Consider the following 13,278-nt stretch of genomic DNA (forward strand, 5'->3'; position numbering starts at 1 on the left):
ACATAAGCAAAATAAGCCTAAGCTTATGTTATGTAAACAAAATTATACACTAAATACGAAATTGCATTCAATTTCATACGTGTTTTATATATAAAACATATAGATTTCACATATATTTTTATATATAATACTATAAAGCTTATACTAGTTTTATAATGGTACAATACCCATTTTACAGATAGAGAAACTGTTATCAGAGAGACTAAGCAATTTGCCTTTGATGTCATAATTAAAAAGAAACAGACCCAGAATTCTAACTTGAGAGTTGCTGTCTGAACCACTTTGCTTCTTTTTCTATTTAAAAAAGGAGAATTGGGGCACCTGGGTGGCTCAGTTGGCTGAGTGTCCAACTCTTGATTTCAGCTCAGGCCATGATCCCAGGGTGGTGAGATCAAGCTCTGTGTCGGGCACGGAGCCTGCTTGAGATTCTCTCTCTCTCTCCCTCTGCCCCTTCCCCCTGCTTGTGCACTCTCTCTCTCTCTCTCTCTCTCTCTAAGTAAAATAAAATAAAATAAAATTAAATTAAATTAAACCTTTTTGTAGTTCTGGTTGCATTTCTTGTCATTATCCCAGAACAAAAAAGCCTTCCAGATTTATCTCTTTGATCCCATTCAAGAGAATCTACACCCACTATCATTGTCTATAACCTGTTCATTTTAATGTCACCTGGGATTTGATGAATGTGATATCAAGAGGTCCTATTTCCTTCTGACTATCCAATCCAAGAAAGTTATGAACCAAGAGCCCATAACAGCAGTTTTGCTCAGTTAATATTTCAGACTACCAGAAGCCTTGAGAACCTAAAACATTCAAACCAAACAGTACTTACAGGCAGCCAGCCGGTCGCTGGCCAGTTCTCAGCAAAGTACCCTGTCCCTGGGTCTCCTGTTCACTCTGAGCTCTGAGTGGCAAGGTGAAAATTAAATACAAGCTGCTTGAAATGTGAACCAACAGGAAGTTCCTAAACTATCTTAGGACAGATTTTACTCTTGCCCGAAGCTAAAAGGGAAGCTATTGTCCGAGGGGAAGTCCTGGGCTTTCAGTCTTTTTGTGGCTTGGCACAGAACTGCTCTTGGCATTCCAGCTGTCTAGCATCAAAAAATAAAAGCAAACAAAGAAAAAAAATTCCCACTAGCCGTTGTCTTTAGTCACAATGATTCTTATTGAGAACAACCTCTGCCTTGCCTTGACCTCCTGCAGTCATTACTACTGAAATAATCCTTTTGCTTCCCACCAATCCATTTCCTCCCAACGTCCTCCTGGGGAAAGTAGGAAGGATTCCTTTGTGCCAGATGAGGAAACGAAAGCCTGCCTTCTCCAGCACAGTTGCACACACCAACAATCTCCAGGATGATCTGCTTCTTCATCTATAAGAGAGTTGTCATCAACAGGGTGGAACTAGATAGGCTGTCTTGTACAGCCACCCAATAAGTCTTAAAAATAAGAGATTTACTCACAAGAGGGAATGGCAGTCAAGCCTTGTTGAAATCCTCTCTTCCTTTTGCTTCCAAATTACTCTTCCCATTTGGTTCCCTTCTGCCCTCATCTATTAGCTTTGTCTCTTTGTTTGTTTCTCTACCTGCACGCAGTCCATTCATTTCAGAATTCCCAGAGCACCTTCCGTGTATATTTCCCCACTCTACAAGTATTTCTTGATGCTGGGAGAGTTGAGAGCCTCTTGAGATGGGTGATCTTGAATTTGCCAAGAGACCTGTCTGACGGATGTATGGTTTTCTCTAGTGGCATTTGGCTATTCAGGAGAAGAATGGGAGAGTTGGGGAGTAAGCTTTGTTTCAAGTTAATGCTTTTTTTTTTTTTTTTTTTTTTTTTTTTTTTTTTTTTTTTATGCCAGGGAGATATCACAGATAGATGAAGGAGCAAAGGAAGTTAAGATATTTGTGAAAGACTGCCCCAAATGATGAACCATGGTATCAGAGGGACATACGGAGGAAAGAGACTAGAAGGGGACTCCTAGGGAGGAAGCATTGATGAACTTGAAGAAAGATGGAACCAGTTGGCTAGAAAGGTAGGAGGTGCTGCTTGGAGACAGAATGATTGACTGATTACCTTAAAAATAGAGCAGTTGCAGAGAGTGGGTGGCTTTGTGATAGTGTAGACAAAAGGTCATTGGTAATGAGGAAGGCAAGGAACTGAGAGGCAAGGGTGTTTGGTCATCCCCATGGACAGTTTATCCTTTTGGAAACTCTCTAAAGATTTTTGAAATATGAGAAACAGAATAAACGTAATCATTTCCACTCATCTCTCCCAACATATATACACAACAGTGTCGATTTTTATACTTGGATTCGTTTGTAAAAGCAATAGCAGACACACATGTCAAAGGAGGACCCTGGAATCCATAGAAGATTGTAGTCAGAATCCTCTTTATTTCAAAAGAATATTTAGGTCCAGTTTCTGGGGACTAGGGGATCTACAATAGGTGATAGAGAATGGCCCAAAGATTGTAGGTGAGGGAGACAGCTAATAAGACCACCACTAGGGCCAGAGGAGGGAAGATGGGGGTTTCTTTTTCCTTCCTTTCCTTTCCCCTTATTGCCCTGAATCCTTATAGTACCCACCTGGTTGGCACTGGAGCAATGGGATCAGGGTTGGTAGGGAAAGAGCGGCAATGTAGTTCATAATAGGAAGAGAGAGAGACAAGCAAAGTAGGAAGGAGACCCCCAAAGGTGGGCACCCCCCATAGAGCTTCTTTCCCAAAGCCCATCTCAGCATAGGGTGTGATGCAAATCCCAGCACCCAGTGTTTCCTAGATCCCCCCCGCTGGTCAGCAATGGGGCTTCCCTGCTTCTCAGTTTATTGGTACTTCAATCTCATTTCTTAAAAAAGTTTCTTTCTATGTGTGCTCATTTTCGAGAGAGAGAGGCAGAGTGAGAGCAGGGGAGGGGCAGAGAGAGAGGGAGACACAGAATCTGAAGCAGGTTCCAGGCTCTGAGTGGGGCTCAAACTCATGAACCATAACACCATGACCTGAGCCAAAGCTGGACACTTAACCAGCTGAGCCACCCAGGTGCCCCTGCACTTCAATTTCTATTGTAATAGAAGTAACTCTCTTTAATTTCTGGGCCTGGAGAGGAAAAAGCATGATCCATATGGATTTCGAATACATCATGAATTTGAAAAATCAGGCAAAAACTCATAACATCAGAATTTAGCATGATTTCATTCTTCTGCCTCTTGTCCTGGGAGGTGTGTGTGTGTGTGTGTGTGTGTGTGTGTGTGTGTGTGTGTTTAAATGCTTTTATTGCTTTCACTTCCTGTTTAAGCTGAAAGCAGTTAATAAGAAAGAACGCTTTATTTCAGCATTTATTGGTACCAATTGGATAGCAAGCACTCCTGGGGATAAAAGAAGAATTAAACACAGACTTTGTTCTTAGTGACCTTATAAGCTAATATGGGAGATAAGTGACATAAGGAAACAAGCAGAGTGCTAGTCAGTCCTACCAGGGAAGAGCACACTCCAAGGATTTATGGAAGAGAGTTATTGAAGGGACGGTCTACAGAGGTGTTGGCTGCATTAAGAGACCCAGCAAGGCACGATGAAGCATTCAGTGTCTAGCAATAGTGGGAAACCTTTACCACCTCCAGGTCTGCGGGGATAAGAAGAGAGGGGGCAGTGTTTCCAGATTCTGATGAGAGTAGTAGCTGTGGGTGAGGTGCCATGACATGGGAGCAGTGGTTGTAGGAAGGGGAACGTGGCCACTGTCAAAACCACGGCCCTCATGGAGAGAGCAGAGGTGGGTGGGGATGGGGTAGGATGGGGGAGATGCCAGCAAAAGAGAGTAGAAAAGAACAGTCAGAGAAGTACATGACAACACAAAACCATGTGGTATCTGGGAGTGGAAGCAAATGCTTTGAGCGGAGAGAGGGGTCCCCTACGTCACTTGCTGCCAAGAGGGTGAGCAAGGGGAGAACTGAGAACTGGTCACTGGATTTGGCAAGATGGGCACGATCTTGGCAAGAGCTATTTTCGTGCCGCGGTGTAGAATAGAAAATCTGATGGGAGTGGGTTACAAAAGAGAAATGGCCCATCTGCTGGGGTGAACAGAGCAGAAAAGAGTGGAAAATAGTGGAGAGTCAAGTGGAGATGATCCAGGAGGAATCCAAAATGATGAATATGAAGTGGTGAATGGTGTCAGAGCAACGGAGATCAAGAGTCATGGGAATTCAGAGAAAGGAGCTGTTCTTCCAAAGACGGAAGATGATGAGACCAAAAGGGAGATCTTGTGGAGAAGGTGGCACCTCATCTGGGCCTTGAAGCCTTCCTACCCTCCCACTGCCTCCTAATTATCCCTGGGGTGCACATGATTCTTAGATAGCAGACACTCTCTGGATCCCAGCCTTGGCCTCAGCCACTGGTTCAGAGGCAGAAGTAACCTGCCTCATGAGTGGGATGCTGGGTCAAAGGCTCCCTTTCTTTCTCTGGATAGTGCAATGTGTGGACGGAAGAGCGTTTTGCTTCCTTGAGGGACGCGAACCAAAAATAAATAAATAAATTAAAAGACAGGATAAGGAAAGGGCAGAGCTGAAAGAATTACAGAGATGCAGAGCTTCTGTCTGGATGACTGGCAAACTTAGGGTCAAACCATGCTTGAATTCCATCCTTCCTCTGGACTCACTGATTAGGAGGAAGTGATATTCCCTTGACTATTTAAGTCAATTTACATTAAATTGTCTTGTGCAAATGGAAATCATTTTGATTGAGAGATGTTATGATTTGAACACTAGGAACTGGCCCAGGGATAGATGTGGGAGGGAATTTGGAAGGAGAAAATGATAAAAAAGAAGGCAACTCAGCATAGTACAGTATTCTCGACATAGTTTTTTTGTGTTCTTTTTAAGATGTTTATGTATTTATTTTGAGGGGGGTGGAATAGAGAGTGAGCAGGGGAGGGGGAGAAGAGAAGGGGAGGGAATTCCAAGCAGGCTCTGCACTGTCAGCATGGAGCTTGACATGGGGCCTGAAATAGTGACCTGAGCCAAAACCAAGAGTCGGATGCTTAATCAACTGAGCCCCTCAAGTGCCCCAGCACTGCATAGCATTTTTGAGCATGGAGTCAGACTTCCCGGGTTCATTGCTATGCTCTGTGATCTTGGAGAAGTCATTTAACCTCTCTATGCCTCAGTCTCCTCGTCTCTAAAGTGAGAATAATAATAGTACTTACTTGATAGAGTGGTTATAGGAATTAAATGAGCAGATGGTTGTAAAGAATTTACAATAGTGCTCAGAAGGTAGTAAGTTCTTTACAAATCTTTGTCAAATAAATTAATGGCATTGTGTCTGCAATTTGCAACTGAGATTATGCATAATCCCCACCTCTAATGAGAAGGGCTGGGCTCCCTGATTTTGAAGACTCTCCCAAAGTACTCTACATAGTGACAGGGTCACTGCAGGCCATTCTTTCTATGTTTCATATGAATAAGTAGAGGCCCCAGGAGGCTCAGAAATCATCTAAGAGAGAACTTAGTAATAAACATCATGATAGAGCCAAACCCCACCAGATCCAGAATTAGGACACCACATTTATCCTTCTGGTCTGCTTCCATTCATTAGGAGCCCTTGGAGTTATCCTCTTTCTCTTTCTGGGGTAACAAGATGACCTTCAGGTACTCAACAGCCCTAATAGTCTGTGGGTCTCGTAATACCACCTTAAATGATTCTGTAGTTTACCATTTACAAAGCATTTGCAGTGTCTCCTTCTGGACACACAAAAACCTTTTGAGGGACGCAAGGCAGATATTATATTATTTTTCCTGTTTCACAACCAAGAAGGGAAGCTGGTTGATAAAAGGCTTGATATCAGATAAGTTACCACTAAGGGTCACTGGAGCTGAAGCCCACTGAGAAACTCGGGGAGCCAGCATACCCCCTGCCTGTTATCTCATCCGGGGGGAGGGAATTGGGGTATTTATACACCGACTCCTGTCAATCACCGGGGGGACATTAATTTCGGGCACTTCTGGCCTGTCGTACATGTAGCAAAGTGGGCTCAGGAGACCAGAGGGACTCCTCAGGCAAAGGCCTGTGGCTGTTGGCACTTGAGAGCAGGCCACTGCCCTGAAGTGATGAAAATGAGGGATAGGGGTGACCACCATCAACATGCCCTGGTTTCCTTTCCAAGATGCTCTGGGCACCTTTCTGTGCAAGCAGGCCTGGGAAAGGTGGTGTTTCAGTTAGGCACCTTGCTCTTTTGACCTCCATCAGGGTTTTTTGAGGATAAGGAAGTAGTGATAAGGCTAAATAATGATCCCCCCCAAGATGTCTGCATCCTACTCCCGGGAGTCTATGAATACGTTACCTTACGTTACCTTGCATGCAGGTGTAAGTTAAAGATCTTGAAATGGAAAGATTATCCTGGTTTAGCCAGAGGGGCCTGATGTGATCACAAGGGTCCTTAGAGGAGGGAGGCGTTTGGTTACAGGAGAGAGAAAATTCTACATTCCTGGGTTGAACATAGTGAAAGGGACCAAGGGAGAAGGAATGTGGGCAGCCTCTAGATGCTGGAAAAAGCAAGGAAATAGATTCTCCCCTGAAATCCTCAGAAGGATCACAGTTCTACCAACACCTGGATTTTAGATTTCTGACCTCTGTAACTCTAAGAGAACCAATTGGTGCTGTTTTAAGTGACTGAATGTGCACTCATTTGTTCCTGCAGCCATTGAGAACTAATAGAGGGAGAATGGGGATTGGGGGGGTTTGTGGAAGGGTCCACCTCAGCTGATAGGTAGCTCACGCAGCTTGTGCAAAACACCAACGTTGATTTCACTGCTTGCACCCTTCCTACCAAATGTGTTACCCATCTTGGGAATTGGCACCATTTATGTACCTACTTGTGCCATAAACCTGGGGGGCATCCTCAGTTTCTAGCTTTCTCTCACAATCTCACTTCAAATCTGTCGGCAACTCCTGCTGGCTCTACCTCCAAAATAAAGTCCACATCCGACCACTTTCATAACCTCCATGGCCGCTCCAACCCGCCATCATCCCACCTAACCTAGGCAATGACAGCAACAGCTTCCCACCTGGGCTCCCTTCTTCCACTCTTTCCCTCTGTTGTGTCTTTCACAACGGTTCATCAGATCCTACCACTTCCCTGCTCAAATTTCTCCAATGGCTTCCATCCCACTGCATTAGCACGAGATCCAAGGTGCTCACCTTGATCGAAAGCCCCTACATGATCTGGCCCTGTCTGCCTTTCATCCTTATTTCCCAGCACCCTGCTCTGCAGCACTGGCTTTCTTGATGTTTCTTAAACAGGGCCAGGTGGTAGCTGCCTCAGGGCCTTTGCACTTGCTGCTTGTTCTGCTTAAAACCCTTTTTCACATATCCACATGGTGCACCCCTCACTCTAATTCAAGCTTCTGCTCAGATGTAGGCATTAGAAAGGGCTTTCTCAGCCTTCCACCTAACTTAACTTGCCCTCTGCCCACTCCACCATTCCTGAGCTCCTTATCCTCTTATATCTTTCCGTATACCCTCTTCTCACTTCCTGAAATTATATGAACTGTCTTTTCTACTGAAATATAAATTCCACGAGGACCAAGACGGTTTTATTACCTGTTCTATACCAATGCCAAGAACAGTGCTCAGCACATAGTTCAATAAATATTTGTTGATTGAAAATACACACTTCCCGTTAGGTGACTGTCATGGCTAATCAAAGACAAGTGGTGGCTTCTCATGTAGGTGTCACTTACTCAGCACATGAATTCCTACATTTTTACATAACCACCCACACCTTCTAAATCTTTGTGCCTGAAAGAGAAATTGGTCCTCAGCTACCACAAGTCCTGTCATAAGTTAGAAGAAAAATTGTGAGCCATCTGTGACTTCACAGAAAGTACAACCCTCCAACACAGTTCTTTTCAATCACAAACGGATCCTTTGGCCCTCCCAAATGAGAGGGACCACTGTCCCCACTGGGTGTGTGGCTGTTAGGTGCTGCTTGATTAAATATAGAAAATTCCCGCCTGCTTTTCTTATTTAACCCACTCCCTTTCACTCACATTCAAACCTCCTGGCTTCAAAAATTTGCCCTGGGTATTTATATTATTTTAAAACATTAAAAAAAGAATTTTAAAAAGCAGATGGAATAAATCTTATCGTTACAAATTCCCTCCTCCCTTGTTCTTCTTTTTCTTTTTTTCCCCTCCCCTTCTTACATCCAACCTCACTAAGGGGTGTTAACTATCCCTCCCTGGGACCCCAGGGCCCAAGGTGTCTCACCTGTTCAACGTCCCTTTTACAGGTGTATTCTACCACTGGTCTGCAAGCTCAGCTACAAAATGGAATCACATGGAGAGGTTTAACGACACTGGTCCTGGCCCCACTCTCAGAGGTCCTGACTCACTTGGTCTAGGTGCTCCCTGGGGACCGGAAAAGCACTCCAGGTAAGTCTCAGTGCAGCCACAGTTGACCAGGGTCACGTCTAGTCCCTCTCGTTGGGGTCCTTTGAGGCTCCCCTTCTGAATACACTCTCCAAACTCCTCGGAATTTTCCATACATCTCCTTAAATTCACAAAGACCCAGCTCTTGCTTGATGACTCAGTGTTTTCATAACAACGCCCACTGAAAGAAATGTCTCCTTACTTGATGTTATAGTTCTTTGGAGTTTGCAAAGCCATTTCCCACACATTATTTCTCTGACTCCTCTCAACGTGAGGTGGGAATTCAGGGCCAAGATGAGGTGAGGACAGCCAGAGCAGCTGCCTGCGAAGTTAGGGCCAGGGTGGCCACATGGAGCAAAACAAACAAACAAACAACAACAAAAAACCAAAACAGTAACAACAAAATGAAACAGAACAAAAACAATCAAAAAAAAAACAAAAAAAAAACAAAACCTCTCAGAAACAGGATTCCCAGTTACATTGGAATTTCAATTAAGCAATAATTTTTTTAAGTTTTTTTTTTTTTTTTAACTTTTTAATGTTTTAATAAGTTTTGAGAGACAGACACAGAGCGTGAGCAGGGGAGGGGCAGAGAGAGAGGGAGACAGAACCCGATGCAGGCTCCAGGCTCTGAGCTGTCAGCACAGAGCCTGATGCAGGCCTTGAACCCACGAATGTGAGATCATGACCTGAGCCGAAGTTGGACGCTCAACCAACCCAGAGACCCAGGTGCCCCAGCAATAATTTTTTAACGTAAGTATGTTCCATGCAATATTTGGGATATACTTAAACCCCAAAAATGTTTGAAATTCTAACTTAACTGGGCACCCTGTATTTTCCTGGGCACCTGTATACCCTGAAGCTTTGGCTTGAGGCTATAACACTCTCTTGCCTTCCTGTGATCTTTTAGCAACTTGCCAGCTTGAGCTCCTGCCCATGTCCCTCCTCTCTTCTGCATGGGTAGCCATTATTCTCAAAAGAGGCTCTTTTGGATATTAGGATCCACTTGTGCTTCCTTTTTTCCCACCTTTCCCTCTCTTCTTTCTGTGGCCTAAATTATTTATAAGTTCACACTGGTTTAAAAAACACCATCAAACATTTATTCAGGAGTTTCTGTGTGCCAGGCATTGTGCTAAGTGTTTTGTATTCATTATTTCATTTACTCCTTACAGGCTCTACCTACATAGGACTATTTCCATTTTAAGATGGAGAAACAAGGTTTATGGAGGTTGAGAGATTCTTCAAGGTCATTCGACTTGGAAGTGACAAAGCAAGGATTTGAACAGGGCTGTCGGGAGTCCAGAGCCTTTGTTCTTAACTAGCATGCTAGGAAAACAAGGTGGTACTAAGAGTTTGTGGCTTTGCTAGTCAAGTCGTCTAGCTTGCTCTGTTTAGCTTCCTGAAGCTCCTTGGGGTTCGGAAACCACTGGATAGACCTCTTCTGTGCCATCTGGGTGGCCTGAGAGATTAATGGTTGACAATACAGCAATCCATAAGATGAATATACATTTTTGGAAACCTTATTTTTAACCCTGAGGGAAAGAAGTGTCAAGGCTTTTGAAGAAAGACTTTAGCAGCCAAGTAAACACTAAATCAACCCAGGGACAATGTTCTTTAAACACATTGGCTGAGGCTAAGGGGCAAATAGTTTATACTGATTCTGGGTAGCTGGCCACAAATGTGATGTGTCAGAAAGGCTTTTTTTTTTTTTTTTCAAGTGTTCTGTATCTTTTTTGGTATAAGCTGCCCCTGTGCTTTAGCAGTCTGTAAATATTTGTGCGATTAACGTATGCTGGCAAATGTCTCAAGAGGAAAGCAGGCTTCATAGTGCTCAGCAGAATTGCAATTAGCAATGCAAAAAAAAGAATTTGTCTCTTTCATCTCAGTGCTTAAAAACCTGTCAGCATTCAATACAGCTGGAAGCTTCAGAAAAGATAATTTGCAAAAGCTGATTTTCCTAAGCTTTTAAGAGTTAGCCCTTTACCCTGGTATGAAAAAAACATTCACTTGAAAATTGGTTTTTTTTCCCTTCCCTACTTAACACTAATTTATTAGAATACTGTATTCTAATGTATTCATAATGAAAGGTGTTGTAGAGGGAAGTTCCTTTAAACATGTTAGTAATGTTGTCAAAGGGAGTGTTTTGCATTGTGGTACCCATGAAGTACCAGAGGAGGGAAAACACGGGTGGCCTATCTTCCTTAGAAATGATTGCCTAAGTGATTGGAGAGGAAGAAGAAAGAAGTGTGCCTGCTGAAAGCAGCTGGAGAAGCAGTGCACCTGGACCCATCCACTGCAAGCCGTCTGCCATCTGCTCCTTCCTGACATGTCATGGGCTTCCTCTAAAAGTTGCCATGGCCTTGAGGCTCCTGTACAGCCTCTGAAGTTCCTGGGCAAGTGGTCTGAGCACATGCGTGCCTTGGATCCTTTGCTCTTCAATCTTGGCGTAAGATGCCTAGCCAGGTGATATGGACTGAATGTTTGTCTCCCTAAAATTCATATGTTGAAGTCCTGGCCCCCAATATGGTGACATGGGAAGGTGGGTCCTTTGGGAGGTGATTAGATTGTGAGGGTAGGCTCCTCATGAATGGATTAGTGCCCTCATAAGAGACCCCTGAAAGGTCCTTATCCCTCCTGTCATGTGAGGATACAGCAGAAACGTGAAATCTATGACCCAGGAAGTAGACTCTCACCAGACACGGAATCTGCCAGCAGCTTGATCTTAGACTTCCCAGCCAGCCTCCAGAACTGTGAGAAACATATGTTTGTTGGTTAAGCTGCCCACTCCACGGTGATGTTACAGCAGCCTGAGCTAAGACACCGGCTCTCGTGAACAGCCAATACGTTGCTGGCCCTTTGGTGATCTTTTTCCAGCTGTTTCATTTAGGCCTTGCTGATCTGCAAGGGAGACTTTTGAGATTAGTATAAAACCCCTACATAAGAATATCCAGGTAGGTTTGTTAAATGAGCAGATTCCTGGTCTCCATTCCAGGAATACAGAATTACAATCGGGGGTCGATGGGGGTGCAGGAATCTGCTTCATACACAGACCCCTAGGATTCTCAGGCATCCAGAGCTTGAGAACCTCTAAAGTGAAAAAGTCACATTAAAAAAAAAAAATTCCCCTTCTGTACTGCCTCCTCTCACCCTTTCTGGGGTGCCTAAAATGAAAGAGGATTTGATATTTCCTCCAGGAACCCCTCTCGGAATCCTCAAGCAGTGGGACACCCCCTTATCTGCATTCCAGAGTCATGTGAGCACAACTCCTTTACAGCCACTGTTTTACTGGCGTGATTTGTTAACCTCCTCTGGGGAAAGCATCATTTCCTGGTCATCTTTTTCAGCCCCACCCCTAATCCAACACCCAGCATTTAGTAGGGCTTTGGTGTTTCGATCTGCGTATCTTTGGAGAACTCTTAAGGGTCACATGCCTTCAGAAAGTAGTGATATCTAGGCTGCTGTTAATTTGTCTCCCTGCCTCATGACACAGATGAATTGCTGCTTTAACCCAGTGACCACCTCCTTCTCACTTGGCCAGATGTTTGCTGGAAAAGGGCCTACAAGCAGGTGTGTGCTCCTACGGAGTCCAAAGGCAATCTCCGGTTACCAGAGTCGCTGGTGACAAGATTTCAGGTGATAGGCTGCGAGACTGGACAAAATAATTTGTCGCCTAGGCTCTGTGCCCTTCCGGAAGACATCATCTTCTTTCTCACAGAAAAGCCTTTCTTTCCTCGAGGCTTTAAACCATGCGAATACACTGAACTCCAGCACTCTGAGACCTATTTTGGGCAATTCATAAACACAATAGGCTTAGATGGTTTATGGAAATTTGCTCAGAGAAAACGCTCAGGGCAGAGCCTAAAGTGGACTGCGAGTGTTATTAATAGCTAACACTTAAAACAGGCTGATGGCACCTTGAGAAAAACTAAAGAGAAACCCTGATTTGAGCCCATTGTCCCAGCAAGGACACCACACACATGCACTGTCTACCTCCTGAGCCAAGAGGGTGCTTTTTGCCTGTTCCTCCTGCAAGGGGCAGCTTGCATTCTAAATAACAATGACAACTAGGAATGTGTAATCACCAGGTTTGAGTGCTTATCAGAACTTTGGTTTGTAAAAGGATCAGGAAAGTTTAAGAATGGAGGTGTGACTGAGCACATAACCAACTTGGAACAGGATTTCGGATCTTGATAAGCAGTGTCTGCCCAATGAAGTATTCAAGGATGAAGGCTCTTTCTTAACAGCCATTTACACCGCGCCGCGTGTCTAAAGGACATGAAGGAATGTTCATTATTTGTGACCTTAATACCTATGATCGCTCAGAGAATTTTGTAAAAAGCCCCAAACCCTGACATTTGGGATCTTTAAGCGAGCTTACAAGGTAAGTAACTAGAGTGCTGTAATTTTTACTTCCAATCACAATGCACTTAGGCACATTTATTTCTATGAGAGGCTCCTTAAATAGGACGGTCTATTTTCCAAAGAACACACAGCTGGTGAATTCTGAGAAAGATAGGAATAATGCTTGTTGATTCTTGATTCATGATCTACAAATTTCGTACATTTGGTATACTTTAGATGGCAGGAAACCAGAGACAAATCTAATACACTGGCCCTAATGTTCTTATTGATATAGAAAATACTTCTACTCCATCTGATTTTGTTGACAAATTAATAAATGGTAGCCCACTGCAACCAGCTTTCTAAGCTAACTAACCTTTTACGTGAAGATTCTGAGCTTCCTAAGTGATGATTTACTTACTGTTCTATTGGTGTTCCAGCGTCAAAAGAAACATGAATTATATTATGTGTTGAGGTCAAGTCAGTGAGGTCAATTCGTATCCTGTTTTCCCATTTTTCCACTGCCATAAA

At 43.8% G+C, this 13,278-nt stretch overlaps 1 protein-coding gene across 6 annotated transcripts in view; it reads right to left on the reverse strand.

Moving 5' to 3' along the window:
- PLEKHS1 (pleckstrin homology domain containing S1) overlaps window positions 1-13,267 on the reverse strand; it is a 36,934-nt gene extending 23,667 nt beyond the window's left edge. For 4 of the 6 annotated variants that reach the window (XM_060641436.3, XM_060641434.3, XM_060641435.3 and 1 more), the window contains exons 1-2: window positions 8,609-13,176; window positions 830-901 (exon numbers count right to left, since the gene is read on the reverse strand). In XM_060641436.3, the coding sequence (XP_060497419.2) occupies window positions 830-901; window positions 8,609-8,643 (107 nt within the window). In that variant the 5' untranslated portion in view covers window positions 8,644-13,176. Of the gene's footprint in view, window positions 1-829; window positions 902-8,608 lie in introns of all 6 variants that reach the window. The other 2 variants (XM_060641433.3, XM_060641431.3) reach the window with 2 other exon arrangements.
- Between the last annotated feature and the right edge of the window lie 11 nt (window positions 13,268-13,278).

Source organism: Panthera onca, chromosome D2 (genome assembly GCF_046562875.1).
Source record: "Panthera onca isolate mPanOnc1 chromosome D2, mPanOnc1 haplotype 2, whole genome shotgun sequence".
Lineage (NCBI taxonomy): Eukaryota > Metazoa > Chordata > Mammalia > Carnivora > Felidae > Panthera > Panthera onca.